At 43.1% G+C, this 17,574-nt stretch overlaps 2 protein-coding genes across 3 annotated transcripts; both read right to left on the reverse strand.

Moving 5' to 3' along the window:
* Window positions 1–1,219: 1,219 nt before the first annotated feature.
* Window positions 1,220–6,901, reverse strand: MRPS36 (mitochondrial ribosomal protein S36). The gene is made up of 4 exons (XM_042028205.1): window positions 6,802–6,901; window positions 5,698–5,761; window positions 2,743–2,945; window positions 1,220–1,497 (listed from the first exon to the last, which is right to left on the reverse strand). The coding sequence occupies exons 1-4, from the start codon at window positions 6,838–6,840 to the stop codon at window positions 1,480–1,482; spliced, it is 324 nt and encodes a 107-aa protein (XP_041884139.1). The 5' UTR covers window positions 6,841–6,901; the 3' UTR covers window positions 1,220–1,479.
* A 97-nt stretch (window positions 6,902–6,998) lies between these two features.
* CENPH (centromere protein H) lies at window positions 6,999–15,418 on the reverse strand. 2 transcript variants are annotated; one of them, XM_042028204.1, is made up of 9 exons: window positions 14,988–15,418; window positions 14,200–14,255; window positions 12,941–12,989; window positions 12,489–12,563; window positions 11,750–11,806; window positions 10,829–10,892; window positions 10,480–10,531; window positions 9,135–9,295; window positions 6,999–7,860 (listed from the first exon to the last, which is right to left on the reverse strand). In XM_042028204.1, the coding sequence occupies exons 1-9, from the start codon at window positions 15,029–15,031 to the stop codon at window positions 7,774–7,776; spliced, it is 645 nt and encodes a 214-aa protein (XP_041884138.1). In that variant the 5' UTR covers window positions 15,032–15,418; the 3' UTR covers window positions 6,999–7,773. The 2 variants fall into 2 exon arrangements, with proteins under 2 accessions (XP_041884138.1, XP_041884136.1); XM_042028202.1 differs by lacking the exon at window positions 14,988–15,418 and adding an exon at window positions 14,350–14,563.
* Between the last annotated feature and the right edge of the window lie 2,156 nt (window positions 15,419–17,574).

Genomic DNA, 17,574 nt, shown 5'->3' on the forward strand with positions numbered 1-17,574 from the left:
GATATCGTCTACTTGACTTCAGCAGGGATTTCAAAGCTGTCTCTCACAACATCCTCATAGACAAACTCAGGGATGTGGGCTGGATGAGTGGACAGTGAGGTGGGTTGAGAAATGGCTGAACAACAGATCCCAGAGGGTCAAAATCAGTGGCACAGGGTCTGGTTGCAGGCCTGTCCCTAGTGGTGTCTCCCAAGGTTCAATGCTTAACCGTTCAACTTGTTCATCCATGACTTGGATGAAGGGGCAGATGCCTCCTCAGCAAATTCACCAAGGACACAGAGTTGGTAGGAATGGCCAACATACCCAGGCATGCTCTGCAGCCCTTCAGAAGGACCTTGACAGGATGGAGAGATGGGCAGAGAAGAACCATCTGAAATTCAGCAAAGGCAAATGCCAGGTCCTGCACCTGGGGAGGAACAAGCCCAGGCACCAGCACAGGCTGGGGCTGACCTGCTGGGGGGCAGCTCTGCAGAGAAGGACCTGCGGGTCCTGGTGGACACCAAGCTGTCCATGAGCCAGCAGAGTGTCCTGGTGGCCAAGGAGGCCAGTGGTATCCTGGGGGGCATTAGGAATGGCATTGCCAGCAGGTCATGGAAGGCGATCCTGCCCCTGTGCGGAAGGTATCTTGGATCCCCACTGCAACACCCCTGTACTCAGCCCTGGTGAGGCCTCACCTGGAGAGCTGTGTCCAGTTCTGGGCTCCTCAGGACAAGAGAGACATGGAACTCCTGAGCGGGTCCAGTGGAGGCTACAAAGGTGATGAGGGGTCTGGAGCATCTCTTATGAGGAAAGGCCGAGGGAGCTGGGCCTGTTCAGCCTCAAAGAGATACAACTGAGAGGGGACCTCATCAACGTCCATCAGTACCTGAAGGGAAATTGCCAAGACGGACCAGGCTCTCCTCGGTGGTGCTGAGCAACAGAAACAGAACAAGAGGCAATGGGCAGAAACTGATGCACAGGAAGTTCCACCTGAACACCAGGAAGAACTTTACTGTGCAGGTGACTGTGCACTGGAACAGACTGACCAGAGAGGTTGTGGAATCTTCCTCACTGAAAATATTCAAGCACCATTTGGACACAATCCTGTGCCATGGGCTCTAGGATGATCCTGCTTGAGTAGGAAGGTCAGACAAGATGACCCACTGTGGCTCCTTCCAACCTGACCCATTCTGTGATTTTGTGATCTCAATCAGTAGAAAAACAAAATTACTCTGTTAGATTGTTGACTTTTCAAATGGCTAATTAGAAAAATATTTTAATTGTGCAGACATTATATATATTCAGTTGCTATTAGCCATCAACATAAAATCCTTCTCAGTCACAAATCAGTATCTTGTGTGTTGTGTCAATCTTCTGATCCATCATATGGGATTTTATTAAAGCTATTAGTATACAATAATCTTTAATATTAAGGAAACACCTTTTTTGTGAATATAATACCTCATTCTTCAGCAGTGGCTAACAAACTGTCTTCTACACTTATTCTGGACCTCCACGCTGTAAAAGAAAAGCATACAGTTAAATATATTCCACCAATGGAATGTAAAACTGAGATCAAATTCTCTTTTGCACTATTAAGGACTAAGAGACATAGTTCTAGTTTTAATTTCTGATTTAAATATTGACTTTTTTATCTATAATAAGAACAGGCACAGAGTGTCAAATACCAGCATCTACCAGTAACGGCTACATTTTTTAAGGGAGAATACAAAAAAATCAACACATGCAACCTACAGTTACAGCTGCTTCCATGTCTCTTTCTCTGAAGAAACCTGACTCTTAACCTTAAAGATGTCCGACAAACACAGTGACAGGAAACACAAGTTTTAAAATTACTTTTACTGCCCACATTCCAAAGTGCAAAGTAAAAACAAAGCCAGAGTCATTACAATCTTTATGAGAAATCAGAAAGGTATTCAGTTCATTATTTTCCCAACAAAATTATTTTACAACTTACCTCACTGTTAAGCAAACTTATGCAAAAAGTGAAGAAGTGTATTACTATGGGAAATAACTGATTTTGTTTCTACTATATAGATGCAGCATACTTACATACATGAAGGAAAAATTATTTCCTCTACTAACATGGTTATGCTATACATATCCTTACTGTTTAACAAAGCTTTGCAAGCATATTTTCATTTAAAACTCAAAATCACCTCACAGATTCCTTGCATTTTGTGCATTCTCCCTTGTGAATCATCAGTTTTTACAACTGAGAATTGTTACAGAACAGAAGCAGGTTTTTCTTGCTTTTCATGTACAGTGTTGTATTTGCAAGTACTGAAGAAAATACTTATATCAAATTTAATAAAATGTTTCCACTACTAGAAATACAAGAGTTAATTTATTAATAAATAACTTACAAAACTAATTTGAGCAATATTTTGGACTTCAATCACCTGGTAATAACCTTTCCTGGTCTAAGAACAGACTTTCATGCTCCTGTCCAGCACAGTCAAATTACACATTAAACAGCTGTTATAAAACAGATAGTGGTGGCAATTAATGCAGGCTGTGACTATCACCAGCTTACCTGCACATCTGTTCTAAGTCCAAATCTCTCTACTCTGTGGTACCACAAGCTGCTAACCAGTGAGAGTTGGCTACCTTCTGTATTAAGAATTGGTACCTTGGGTATTGCATATGAAAACCATGAAAGCCCAGGGCACACACTTAAAAAGAATTACTATGTAATACCGTACAAGAAGGTGTAGAAATAAGCTAAAGAAGAAAACTTACTTGAATGTATTCAATCTCTTCATCTGACATTTGTCTCCTCCTGTATTTCTGAGGTAAGGTTCTTGTTAATTCAGAAGTGTCTGGTGTACCTTGTACTCTACTAACGGGTGATATATTTTGAAAGGCCGGTGATACGCCTCCTACGGATTCCATTGCTTTTGAAGCATGGAGAGATGGCACACTTGCTTGTAGAGATTCCTGTACTGAAAACCAGATTTCAAAACCATTTACAGAAATATTAATAGACTGTAAAATTAATAAACAGCCAATAAAACTTACCATTGCTTAAAAATCTTATTTGTTATAACAAGTACCTAAAAGAGTTAAGTCTACTTTTCATAACCTGCTTTTTTTGTTGTTAAATGTATCAAGTGCAGAGTCTAAAAATTCTGACAGTAGTTTGAATGGCAGAAACACTGATGTGGAAACAGAAGATGTATCAGCATATACCCTAACAATGGCTCTTTCACTGGGAAGCTGTACTTGGAGAAAAAGCATAAAGTTATGTAAATGTTTGTGTGTGGGCAATTATGTAGAAAACTAACTGAGATGATGCTTTTTGTTTACTGCAACTGTAAAGAGAGACAAATGAAAAAGATCTAGAGGCTTACAGAAGGATAAAGGTCACAATCACAACAGACCACAACATGCAATGCAGTGCTGTACCCATTTTTAATACTACAAAATGGCATCCTATCACATTTTGTTAATGATATGCAGAATGACGAACAAGTATCAGGCATCAACAGCCAATGTTAATGAAATGCAGAGACTGAGGAGTGCATGAAGTTCCTCACAGGTGAGGATCAGGAGCTAAGCTTCAGGAATTCACATTAGGGAAGTTGCCTTGATTGTGCAGATAGAAGAGATGACAAAAAGGCAGTGTTGTCACAGTCAGCATTCCAAACCTTAGGTCTGTCCCACCAGGGTGGATTTTACAATGGAAATATGCAATTACCCCACTGGGCAGGACAAAGACCACAGCAATATGTTCATTTTAGCACTCAGTCCTCTATATATGTAAGGGTGAAACACCTGACAAAGCAGAATGCTTCACAGAAGTCCCAGTGCTCCAGAAAAATGAGCAAGACAAGTGGAACATCTAACAGCTGGACAGAGGCTCTATACACCCATAAAATAAGCAGCATGAAGACTGCATGTACCAAAGCATGTGAGCAGCTAAACCACCACCGTTTTGCCTTCCTTTGTCCTTCCTGGCTCCAACAAAACCAATGACCACAAAGGAGAGGAGGGACTTTAGCCTTAATGAGTCTGAGGCAGTTGCAGGATTGGGACACCAAACAGCTGCAGCATTGTGACCAAGCCACCATTGAGAGGCATATTCAGAAGCTGGCAGTCATAAGACTGGGTCTGGAAGTCCCAAGGTGGTTCAGAAATGATGGAAGATTCCAAACAGAGCAAGGCAGAAGTGAGCTCATCAGAAGCAGCATATTCTGAACAGGGGAAAAAGTATTTTTGTTCCAAGAAATAACACACCTTACATATGAAAAAAAAAGCAGTTTCTCGAAGTTTGTTTCATCTACCACAAAAAAGTATGGAGATTTGTTAAGGATTTTCCTCTGCTATTTTCCTCTATGTGTTAGTCTGAAGTGTAGTTGGAGTAGACTCATTAGCTAATTAAAACCATCAGAAGTACAGTAATCAGAAGTTTTACTGCTGCTGCTTTAGTTCTGATACAGTCTCTACTACATCTCTCTCCCTTCACTGTTTGAGACCATGATGTTGCAGTAGTAAAAGGCCCAGTAGAATCTGGCTGGCCTTTCACATTCCTAGTTGCTCTGAGGAGCCAGTTAGCTCTATGGAAGTAACAATCTGGTACAGTTAAATGCAGTTTTTGCTACAGCATTCAAGCAAGACAGAGTAGGTTGCAGCTTACTAACGAGATGACAGATCCTGATTAAGGTAGAAAAGTCTAACATACTTAAAAGATACAGTCACAAAAATCTTCTGACACAGAGATAAACAAGAGGTAAGAAATAGATTGTCAAGCTTATGAGAAAGTAGTTCACTGGCATGAGAGGTGATTCAGCAATTGACTGAACTGTGCAAAATGTACAGAATTTTGACAGAAAGTTATTGCAGAAAATAGTTCCTGAAGAGTTCACAGGTAAGTCAGAGGAGGGATTTATGTGCATTGTAGAGGCTTTCGAATGTTAAACTAAACTTAAAGTTAATTGCAAGCTTGATAATACTGTGGCAAATAACATGCCACAGTATAATTTCTAAAGAAGTAAGAATAACAGAGCTTTTAAAGACAATTCCTACTTTTCTTTCAGATGCTTTTTGATGCAAAAGGACTTCTAAACCAACATATTGCTAATATAAATCTGTGGTTTAAATATAATAGTATTGGGAATACCATAAATACTAGTGTAGTTATAAAAGTTAACGTAAAAGATTGCAATGATTTTTTTTTCCTCTGCATTAATTAGTAAGACAAGAAAATACTTCTTAAAATGTACAGAGGGCTGTCTCTCCCAGCTATAATAATGTTTTGAAAATACAGCAGAAAATACATGACATGCTTCAACTAAGAAAAAATGAAGAAAATGCAACATAATTTATGCAAATATCATTCAATACCTAAAGGTGCTTCAAACTGACTTGGGCACATTCATTTCAGTAAATATTAGTATTTGGGAAAACGTGGCTTTATATAAAAGTAGAAAAACAACACTGGAAATCTTTGTGAACCTTTCTTGAGCAAAAATTAAACATGTGCATGCATTATGTGTCTCCACACAGTTGTACAGAAAAGAAGTTGTACACAAAGTCTAACAGTTGCCGGTAAACTAAATCAAGCATGTTTTAAAAACCCTGTTCCAACTCAGTTCAGCTGTATAGCTGAAATAGAGAAATTAGGTGCTGGTTCTTCAGTAAACAGTCCATGTAAAGAAATGTGGTACAAGCTGTATCCATACACAAAATACTTACTTTTAGGTCTGGGACCACTTTTTCTGTCTGGGAATTTAATTAATGGAGTATGTGGCTTGACTACCTAGAACGAGACCAGTTAGCGAGAGAAACAGACACAGGTTACCTTGAAATAATAAAATGGAATGTACAATGTATCAAACAACTGCTGCTCTCTGCACCACTACTCTGATACACTTACTACTTCTTGAAGTTCTAAGTTTACCCCAAGAAGAATTTTACTTTAAGAAGCAGGCCTGCACCCTGATGTCCAGAGCAGGGACAGGCTTTGTCTTCCTTTTCTCATCAGTGTGTATGTGCAGTAACAGCCACTGCCATTGCATGAATGCAATCACGATACAATCTGCTCTGGTGAGAACCCACCCAGAGTGCTGTGTCCGGCTCTGGGGTCCCCAAAGCAAAAAAACCATGGACGTACTAGCGTGAGTCCAGAGCAGGGCCATAAAGATGATCAGAGGGCTGAAGCACCACTCCTGTCAGGACAGGCTGAAAGAGCTGGGATTGCTCAACCTGACGAAGGCTCTGAGGACACCTTACAACCCAAAGAGGGCAGGTTTGGATTAGAAAGATTACGAAGATTAGGAAGAAAATCTTTACTTTGAGAGTGGTGAAGCATTGGCACAGGTTGTCTAGAGAATCTGTGGCTGCCCCATTTCTGGAAGTGTCTAAGGCCAGGTTGGACGGGGCTTTGAGCAACCTGGTACAGTGAAGGTGCTCCTGCCCACGGCAGGGGCGGTTGTAACGAGGTGACCTTTAAGGCCCCTTCCAATCCAAACCACCCCATAGTTCCACAGCGCTTTAGCACACGGAATCGCGAGCTGTGCTCTGCCTGTACAAAGCACTTTCACCCTGGAGAGACACAGTTTAGGAAGGAGCTGCCAGCCAGCTCCGCACCCCCTGCTATCACAGCACCAGGCAGCTGCGACACCGCGCGCGCGCCACTGCACGGCTCTCCCCAAGGACACCGGCCGCCCCGGGGGCGTGTCCCCAAGCCGCGGCCGCCTCAGGCCTGCTGCTCGACGGCGACAGCAGGACAAGCGAGCCCCGCCGCCCGAGTCAGAGCCCCGGCTGCCTCAGATACCGCTGTCCCGGGGCCGCCCTTACCTGCACCGCCCTGGTGGCAGCCGCCATCTTGCTGCCCATGGTGATGAGCCTGAGTGGCACCTCCGGGCCCCGCCCACAGAGAGCGAGGCCCCGCCCACAGCCACGAACGCCCGCCGTGGGGGGGGACCCGGAACTCTGGCCCGGCCCGCCAAAAAACCGCTTTACCATAAGTTTAAAAAAGCCTCCAAACCAAATAAAACATTTTTTAGGAAAATCAACGCTTTATTCTTATTATTAGATCAAGGAACTCACTTTAAAAAAATAGCTTGGGATCACTTGCCAAGTTAAAAGTGAAGATACACACCAAGATAAAAAAGGACACTACGCATTCCTGGAACATAGTGATTTCTACCACCCCGACTCAATTTCCTTCAAACACCAAACATCACCAGTTAAAAAAAGCGCAAATGCTAGTAAAGACATGTAAGCAAAATACTGCTTGCTGCACAGTCAACAGTACGAAGTTGCATCTGCAGACAAGAGTCGCTGCTAACAAGAGCATAAAATTTCTGCTGTTTGAAATAATACATAATGTCTTAACAACAGAAATAATCCCAACTCCAGACTTGCTAAATATTTTCCAGCTTGAGCTTTCCACTGGGACAGAGCAAGGTCATGCATCCACCCTAAGCTCTATGGCCTGCTGGTCACCAGGAAAGGGGTACAGCAGAGCCTCAGTTTTAAGTCCACTTCTACATAAAACCTTGAAACTTCCTTGCGTTACTGTTGCCTTTCAGAGGAAAATGAGTGCTTGAGACAGGACAGTTTGAGAAGTGAGTCTTCAGGTAGTTTCATCTTATCAGCTGCACGACCATTGTTTACGATTTCAAAGAACTGCTTGGCACACTCTGATTCTCCAGACAGAACAACATCTTTTCAGAAATTCTTGAAGTGTATCTTTGAGAAATGTATAACCTATCAAGTTTAGTGAAAATGCATAAAATGTATAAAATAAACACCATATCTTCTGTCTCAGGAGACATTTTTCTCAAGCTGTAGAACAATTGTCTTTAAAGATGGATCTTCTGCCCAGTTAACTCCACTTCCAATTATGATACTCTATAAATGAGAAAGATTTACAGGTTAAAACAAGCCCTTAAAAAGGACAATTCCTAGTAAAATATCTCAAAGAAAGTCTGCTTTTTAATTATTAATTTGAAAGCCCTTGAAATTCACAAATGTTTGAAGTAGGCAGGACAGGGGGAAAAAGGAGAAGAGGAAGTACTGGTTTGGATCCTATCATTGATACAGGCAAAAAAACCCCCAAATCTATGCTTTTTGATTTCCTAGAGGGGCCTGCATACTACCTCTATTTTAACTGCAGAAACCTAGAGAATGTTTTTAACAATGCGAAATAAAGTTTGCCTCAAATACAAAATAACACAGTTAACATTCTCACCCTGCCATTCTGGATTGAAAACGGGAATTTAAATTTAACCAAAAAGGATCTTCTCTACTAAGGGCTCAGAAAATTTCAGGAATACAAAACCAGGGGATTGTTTTAGACCCTATTCTAAAACCCAGTAAAACGTTAGATTTCTCGTTCTCAATTTGAGCTGTAACAATGTAATCAATGCAAACCAGTAGCAGCCACAGGATGCAATGCAAAAAGACAGAATACTCTTTCTGTCCTTGACATTCTTATGCAGCCTGAGACCCTTCCACCTTAACCCAAAACCATGAGGTTTTCTTCCTCACTTTGCATGACTTCACACTCCAGGTGACCTGCCAGTCAACTGGCTGCATGTACAGATTAGTTGGCAGCCCTTGACACATGGATAACCAAAAGGGCAAAGGCTACACTGCTGAAAGGATCTGGAGACTGGCTGTGGCTGCAGGCCAGGGCTTTCACAGGGCTGCAGGGGATGACACAGAGAAGGCATGTGGTCAGAAGGGGCAGATGGAGGGTCACTGGTAACATGGGATTAACACCTACTTATTTTTTCTAACCATGAGATGGGGGAACTGATTTGGTAGGGCGCAGAGGCAATGAAGAGTAGAAGGAAATACAGCCATTGCTGTGACAGACGTTCAAAAAAGTGCATTATCTTTGTACCTTCAAGGAAACAAAGACAGATCGATAGACTGTCTCTAAACCCTGCAAAAAAAATAATGCAAAGATGCTCGTGACAATTTCAGGCTTTTAGCCTTTAAAGCAATAGAAGTCTTCCTTCCATACACAGTTTTTCCATTACCACTGTTAAAGGTTTTAGAAAACAGTTTTCAAAACACAAAAGTTACACAGTTTGTGTAAGTTACATTTGCCATACAGTATGTTATCTTGAGTGTAATGAAAAATTGTAAACTTGGTTCTAAAAGCCATAAAACATTACCTGGAACACGTTTTGAATTACTGTAGTTGTCTGTCTTTCTTGTTCTAATTTATCAAACAACTTCTGTTTTGCAGTGGCATTCACAGCTGCTTGTTTCTCCCTTTCCCTTTTCATCATGTTCTGAATTTGCCGTAGTTTCTGTCCTATATCTTTTTTTAGTGCTGTTACATTATTAGGAAAATGAAGCATTAAGAAGTAGTTAGGTGAACAGTAGAACTGAAGATATTCTTTTTTCCTCACAGCCACCTAAAGCACTTCCACTGCAAAAACCTTAACTTTACCCTCCACTCCTTCCCTCCAATATACCTCAAGATATTAATTTCATGAAAGAGGCAACACATGAAACACATGAAAGTGGCTACCTGGTATCAAACTACAACAATTGGCTCCCTGGCCAACAGCAAAACAGGAAGTACATTGTATGCTGTCTGCATTTCCCTCAGACAGGGACCATTAATTTGCACATCAGTCCTATACCCTTTCAAGTGTCTTCAAGTGCCACAACTTGTATAGGTCTTTTGTATACCTTTTTAAGACCCTTACTCCTTTTTCAGATTTCATTGAAACCAAATTCCAAAGTCATACAACAAGTATATGGACAGGACCAGTGAATTTTACTATTTTTATAGGAAACCAGGCTAAAAACTAGACTGATTAAAAGTGTTTAGGGACAGTTCATATGTTGAAAGAATGCTGGCAGAGCACTCCTTCCTTTATTTGCAAAGATATGATGTATGTTCATTTTTCCCATGTGAAGTTATTTCATTGTGTTTGTTCATTACTGTCAACGTATACACAACTCCCTATGCATGAATCAAACAACAGCTGTTAAAATTGGTGACAAACTTGGTCATGAAAGAAAGAACACATTTACCTTATGAAGTCTGAATATTGACTTCACTCCTAAATTTGACCCACTCTAACAAGACTACTGAATACCAATATATATACACTTTGTAAGTAAATCCCCTCCCTATCCTGCAAACACCTCATAAATGTGCAGTATGACAAAAAAGTATCTTTTAGGTGCTATAGGGCTAATTTAAATGACTAACCAATGTGTAACTTTCTGGGGAGCTTATATTAAATAATAAAATGCTGCCACATTGTTTTTGAGTGTTGTCTTGCATTTCTCATTCTAATGTGTCAGTCTCATGTCCAAACAGGGAACATACCAGCTCATCTCTACAGTACTTCCTACTCTTTTAACAAGTTTTATAACAGTGTTGAGAGTTTTGTTACTTCCCATGTAAATTAATATTGCTACAAGAACAACTTCAAAATATGAACTATATGAACTCTACATTAAAATACAAACCAAAGTCAATACAGATAACACACTTACAGAGTCTTTTCCTTTTAATGTCAATCAACTGCTGCTCCTTCGAGTGTGCTCGCTGAAAGGGGAAAAAAAAGTATTTTCCAGACTCTTGTCTCCAAAAATATTGAAAGATGCTAATTCAAATCCACAAAAGCGCAATCCACAGCTAAGGGCAACTCTAAAACATACTGACTTACACGCTCACTTTAAGTAATCCTCTCAATAATTTTGAGATTATTGGTGAGTAGGAACTTCACCCTTATCGCCACATATTTAGCTTCAAAGGACTTGTGCAGTCCTGTTGCTTTCAAAGTGCCCATGCTGAGGTTGGTTGACCTGCACAACAGCAACAGAAGCTGCAACGGCCACTCACCTGCTGATATTCAATTATTGTCTGGCTGAGCGATATTATGTGTTTCATTGTTTCCAGGATCAGACTAAAGAAGGAAACAGTTGCATACCGTAAGACCACTGATATAAGTCAATATCATAAATGTTTTATTCAACTTTATTTGATTTAAACAAAGAATTTCTCCTTTATTGTAACAGAAAAATAATATTACATGTCTGCACACTTTTTACAGTTAATATACTAAGTATCATTGAAGAGGCCAAAGAGTTCCCTTACTTTTCTCTCGGTTTCCCTAAGATTTCATTTAAGGCTGTCCAACATTTTCAATCACAGAGTTTGGAAGGCATCAAGAAAGTCTAGCTATTTGGAAATGGCTACGAATTTAAGCTCCTAAATCATGGAGATGCAACCCCTTAGCTGTATTTCTGATAGAAATGAAATTTCTCATATTACATTTCATATGCATCCACCTGCTAATATTAGGTAGGAAGTGGAAAGCTACTTTTAAATATGTTTAAGCTTTCAGTTCTTTTTCAAAGACGTTTTGCTCCTACATGGTTAATTAATAAAGGCAGCAAAGCAGAGGCAAGGCCCTGTTACAAGCCTGTAATCTGCTCAGCTATTATAAATGCAGGTAATTCAGGCACTAAAGACAAAAAGCTCTCTTGGCTACAAGCAGTTCTCACTAGTGAATCAAGAGTTATGATCTCTGTAATCAAAGGTGGGTAAATTCAGAGCCCGTCTGTAAATCTAGAGTGGGTGTGTGAGTGGGTGTGATCATGCTGATTCTAGCCAGAAGGTAGACAGTGTATCATTCTGTCAGGTCTAGAAAAAGGAAGCTTGCTTTCGTAAGAGGTAAAACGAAACAATCTAGAAATGTGTCACAATAAACTGTGCAAAGTCTGTTCCTTTCTAGCCATCTGACCCCCAAGAACACCTTACCGTGACTCCTCATCATCTTGATTCACTTTGTTTCTCAGGATATCCATAATCTGGATCCTGCATAGTGTAAGAAGGAACATAAGACTGATGAGAACTCATAGCAAACAGAAAGAAGCAGATTTAAATAAGTAATAGAAAAAGATAATTTCCAGAATTCCACTTTTGTCCACTTTCACATTGAAATTCTATAAACACAATATTCAGCACCTTTTAAATAACACACTTCTTTAAAAATGGGCCTTAACTCTCAGGACAAGAAAGAAGTATCAATGATTATTTGTGAGACTGACAACTCCTTTTCCTCTTGACCAACATATTTGGACACCATTAATCCCAGAGTCTGCAGAAAGGAAGATGGGCAAAAGTGTGAATTCAAATAAACAGCCATGCAACACGGGATGCCTAACATTATCAACTTTCACCTTTTCATATGCATTTGGAAAATACTGCCAAGAAATATGCTTTCTGATCTGTACAGTCACACTTTCATAACTGTGAAGTAACTTTAGGGTTCACACATTTCAACTGGTAAGTTTTTAGTTTTGGTGGGGGGTTTTTTGTTTTGTTTTCTACAGCATATCCATCTGCATTCCTATGGGGTTCAATGGTACTTAAAATCTAAGCTCCCATATCACTTAAAAATCCCATTTTAATTAGACCTATGTATATATGCTTATGTATATATGCATCTATACACACAGAGAGGAAATCTCCAAATAAAGGGTGAAGAAAATTCTACCTTTGCAAGGCCAATGCCTTGTTCTGGAAAGAGACTTTTACTTCCTCTGTCTCTCTTTGCAAATCTTGTGAGGCACTGAAAGACAAAAAGCAGTAAGACAGACAACCTGAGTGTGAAGATAACGAAGTTTAAAAGCAGTGTCACTTTTTAACTTGCTTTCTACATATCTAATGTCAGAATTTTTCATGTAAGCCACAAATTATTAGGGTCAGGAGTAATTTACTATGTGAAACTATATTAGGGAATTCTAGCCATCACATAAAGGACTGCAAATTTAAAAGCCATCTCGGATACAGAAATACATTAGGAAAATGAATAAAGCATTTTTCCCCCACATTTTCTCTTAGTTTCCATTATTTTCACCAAACTTCTCCAAAGTACTGGTTGTTAATCCAGCAATTCACTAAGAAGGAATACCTACAAGAGAATTTTGAAGTTATCCAGTGACATACCTCTGGATATATTTTTCTTCAATTACATGATCAGGGAAATTTTCTTGACCTGCAAAAGAGAACATCATTTTAAAAAGCACAGCAGAGACTTTTAAAGACAATCTACAGAGCATAAAGGATCAGCATTTTTTGTGTGAACAGATTATTTCTTACTTCTACCTCCAAGCTTTATTATCTCTTTTACTGTTAATGAGACTACACTATCAATCTGTATCAGAGAAATAATTAGGCTTTAAAATATTTTAATTCAGCACTTTTTAGATGAGCTGGAGCTGGTTCATGACATTGCTCTATACATGCCAATGGATGGTTCAGTGGAAGAGCATGTACCCAGCTGCACCCTGGCTGTATCAGAACTGTGGCCAGCAGGTTGAGGGAGGTGATTCTGCCCCTCTACTCTGCTCTTGGCAGACCCCACCTGCTGTGCTGCATTCAGGCCTGGGATTCCTGACATAAGAAGCACATGGATCTGTTAGAGCAGGTCCAGAGGAGGTCAGTGAAGATGATCAGAGGGCTGCAGCACCTCTCCTTTGAGGAAAGGCTGAGAGAGTGGCTGTTCAGCTTGGAGAAGGTTGCATGGTGACGTTACTGAGTCATTTCTGTGAATGGAGCTTATGAGAGAGCTGGAGAAGAACTTTTTGCCAGGGCATGTAGTGACAGGACAAGGGGAAATGGCTTTAAATTGAAAGAGGGTAGGCTTAGATTAGATATACTGTGGGGTGGTGAGGCATGGTGAAGCACTGGCAGAGACTGCCCAGAGAAGCTGTGGATGCCTCATCCCTGGAAGTGTTCAAGATCAGGTTGTCAGGTTGGTAGTGGAAGGTGTCCCTGAGCGTGGTGGGGGGTTTGGAACCAGATATCTTTAACGTCCTTTTCAACCCAAATAATCCAGTGATTCTTCAGGTAATGGAAACACCTTAAATCAGTATTGCTGCCAAACACTTTGGCAGACTTTTGGCAAGACTTCAGCCCCAGTGACCAGACTTCTGAAAACCATCACTATGTGTCAGAGGAGTCTTAAGTTCAAACCCAGAAAAGAAGAGAAAGGGCAGTGGGCAACAACTATATGGCATCTTCGTTAACATTCAAATACGTCTCAAAAGCTGCCTAGAAAACGTGGTAAAACGTACAGCCAAGAAAAACATTTCGTTATTGTAACAAGCACTTTTGATAAATAATTAAAGACTTTATATATATATATATGCCACGTCGCATTCTTTGTTAGTGCAAGATCCCACTGCGAGAAGGGATGTACTTACCGCCAAGAATGGCAGTGTTGTACTCCATGAGCTGCTCCTTCATTTGGTCCCTCAGGCTGCGGCGGGAGTAAAGAGACAACTGTCAGAGGCTGCGCATCCCTGCATTCCACCCTGGGCTGCTCCTCCCTGTCCCGTCCCGTCGGCACTAACCGGACCAGAGTGAGAACACTCACGTCGCCGCCGTCCCGGGGCCGCGCCGGGGCCGAAGCCAGCTCCAGCTCCCGAGTCAGCGCCGAGGCCAGGGCCGACTCCATTTCCCCGGCCAGCGCCGGGGCCCGGTCCAGCTCCTCCTCAGTCACCGCCGCCATCGCCGCGCCTTCAAACCGCGCGGCTCCCGGCTGCCCGCGCGCCCCGCGCCTGCGCAGAGCAGCGGCGGGGGAGGGCCCCGCCCCCGGCCCGGCCTGCGGGAGGTGCAGGGGCGCTGGCTCAGTGCACGCAAGGGGAACAACCGGAGTGGGCGGGGACTAGGAAAAGCGCAATAATCCTTCCCTCTGACCTAGTGTTCGTGCGGAGATAGAAGCAATGTGGCTTATCGCTGTTGGTCACATGATCTTTGCCGGGCAGCGGTGCAGCTTTAGCTGCGTCTCGGCTGCACTGGAGAGGGGGAGCTGGGCTGCTCTGCCTGCCCACAGCAGGAAGGGAGGGTTCCGCGGGTGGAACAGGGCCCATCGGCACTGCAGGGGCTCGCGACCCCTATGTCACGGCACCAGAGGAAGGCATGGCCGCAGCAGCAGCCGAGCACTGGGCTGGGAAAGGGGTGCACAGCACAAGGAGGCCGCAGACGGTACCTGTCAGGGTTCTGTCTGGGGCTCCGGGGCTGGCGGAGGCACATTTTCCTTTGCGGAAAACCTCAGCAGCCTCCTAGCGACCATCCTCTCCGGGACGGGGGCGTACTTGACACTCGGCTGCCCTTCGTCTCCCTCCAACGTCAACTTCTTGGCGACTGGCCGCACTTTCGGCTCAGTTGCTGATGTCCCCCAGGGCGCTACGGGGGCGCAGCCCCATCGCGGGGGCGGCCGCCGTCCCATTCTCGGGGATGGGCGGCGCGCTCCTCTTGTCTGAGGGATCGGCTGCGCAGCGGGACTGCAGGGGAGGGCGAGAGAAGGGCGGTCAGGGGACGGCGCGTGTGGGTGTGAGCTGCACCGCCGCGTCCCCGGGCCGCGGGAACGGGAGAATAGGGGCAGCGCTGCAGGCAGCGACGGCGGGCTGGAGGAGCGGAGCCGGGGCAAGACCGCACGGCTCCCTACGGGCAGAGCTGAGGAGCTTCCCCAGCGCTCCCCTTCGCACCAAAGAGGGCTGAAGGGGAGGAGAGCGAGGGAACCAATAGGTTGTCCCAGGAGAAAGCGAAACAGGGACACACCCACCACCCTCCCCGCCAAGCCAAGACCGGGCTGCCCGCGGCTGTACTCCGCACTGCCCGCCAAGCTGCATGGAGGGGAAGGGAAGGGCAGGGCAGAGCAGGACACGAAGGGCCGCCCGGCTGCCTCCTCCCGAGTCACGGTGACACCCCGCTCACCCCACGCCGAGCCGGACCCATCGCGCACGTACCCGGGTGACCCTGCCGGGCACCCGAGAGCAGTAGGACGGGGCGCGGTGCTGCCGCCGCGGCCGCGGGCGGGCCGCTCTCGGGCCCGTAACTCGGGCCTTGCTTACGCCCCCATGGCTTCTGTAACCGGGGAAGCCAAGACACAGGACATAAAACATTACTGGAAAACACTAACATTTTCCTCCTTCGGTACACATGTACTGCTCGCTCGGAGTTCCCTTCAAACCTGTTTAGTTGTTCAAAGTGTTTTGTTGCAACTCTCTGCATACAGATCAGGTGACTAGATTGAAGCTCCCCATGCCCTCCCAGTATTAAGATATGAATCAACTGGCCCGCACCTGTGATTTGAAAACCTGCCACATAGCACAGTTCCAATAAATCTTGTGGGGAATCCTGAACCCCTCTTCGGAGGATTATTGACAGACTAAACAAATTTAAGATAGATGCTGTTAAGATAGACAATGCTAATTGCCATTGTCTTCCTGGCAGGACAGCCACGAAGAACACTGTACATGTGTACTGGGTAACATGCAAAAACCTGCCAAGTGCAAGCTAAGATGTAGATTTGCACTTGCCTGTGAAGTATCCAGGTATGGGCTCATCTTCACTACCATGGTCACAGTGCCAGCCACCTTGGATTTGTTTTGGGTTCTGTCGCTAGCAGCTGAAGTGGGAAATCACTATTTGCTCAGAGAAAACTGTGGCAAGCACAAAAGCTTTACAATTATGTTAATTATTTGAAAGACAGAATCACCTCCATTTTCATCATCTTCATTTCCATGTCACAATAGGGTTTGCTGAAATACTGTCAAGTCTAGTACAACCACCTCAAAACAGGAGTGGCACATTGTAAACATTAACTGAAGCTTTTTGTTTGAGATTGGTTTCAAAACCAAATTATCATCCTAGTTCTAGACTGAGCATAACTGTAGCTCGTCAAGTGACGAGCCTTCTGGATGAGGCAAGGTAAGAAAACCACTGACAAATGTGTAAATGGGCAAAAAACAGGATTCAGCTTTAAGGAGGTGGCTGACTCTCCAGTACCATCCTGAGATGAGGGGCTGTGATTTATGCACTTTATCGTCATCACTCTACACAAATGCAGTGCAACTTCTAGAAATCTTCTGACCACAGTTTTCCCAGTCAGTCTTGTACTGCAGATAGTGTTTTAACATAGCACGGGAGGAACTCCTTCGAAGAAGAGTAACAAAACAAACCATGCAGATTCGTATAAACAGTCTGATCACAAGGTAAGCAAAATGGCTCAAGAACATCCTGGTAAATCTGCTCTGATTATGTAATTCCTTTATGACTCTGTCCTGTGCTTCAATTTCACTAACATCAAGTCTATTCTTATTATAATGGTATTCAAGAACCACTGAATACCAGAAACAAGAAAACAGTATGACAAAATAATACTGCTGTGATACATGGGGTGATGAAAGATGTATTCATCCGTGTTAACCACTGAATTAATTTCTTGAATTTCAAGGAAAATATTGACGTGCTACAGACAAGGAGAAAAGGGGGCACAAGAAGCCTGTAAACAGATGTAAGGACAACTACTTCTGAAGATGTATGTTACTCCCCCATTGACAGGTTTTCACTAAATACACAGATTTGTTTTCTTTGCAGTATTAAGTCCTCATCCATAATTCTTTCTTAAAGACGCTCTCTTTCACTTTCCAGTCAAGAAGTCTCAATTTACTGTTCATTTCAGCAACTTGTCAAGTCTAAGACTACTGTTGCAGTTTAGCATTCTAAACCTGAACTTCTTCCCTGGGTAATACAGGAGGTACAGTTGACTACAGTACACATGCAGCTATCAT

Source organism: Corvus kubaryi, unplaced genomic scaffold (assembly GCF_017639235.1).
Source record: "Corvus kubaryi isolate FWS band 111438036 unplaced genomic scaffold, C.kubaryi_AGA036_p1.0 37308, whole genome shotgun sequence".
Classification (NCBI taxonomy): Eukaryota; Metazoa; Chordata; class Aves; order Passeriformes; family Corvidae; genus Corvus; species Corvus kubaryi.

Coding starts and splice junctions, on each gene's coding strand:
- CENPH (XM_042028202.1), bottom strand. CDS start 14,507: ATGGCGGCGGTGACTGAGGAGGAGCTGGACCGGGCCCCGGCGCTGGCC. Junction 14,256..14,349: donor AGTGTTCTCACTCTGGTCCG/GTTAGTGCCGAC, acceptor CTCCCGCCGCAG/CCTGAGGGACCAAATGAAGG. Junction 12,990..14,199: donor CAACACTGCCATTCTTGGCG/GTAAGTACATCC, acceptor TCTCTTTTGCAG/GTCAAGAAAATTTCCCTGAT.
- MRPS36 (XM_042028205.1), bottom strand. CDS start 6,840: ATGGGCAGCAAGATGGCGGCTGCCACCAGGGCGGTGCAG. Junction 5,762..6,801: donor CTGCCACCAGGGCGGTGCAG/GTAAGGGCGGCC, acceptor GTCTCGTTCTAG/GTAGTCAAGCCACATACTCC. Junction 2,946..5,697: donor AAGTGGTCCCAGACCTAAAA/GTAAGTATTTTG, acceptor TCTGGTTTTCAG/TACAGGAATCTCTACAAGCA.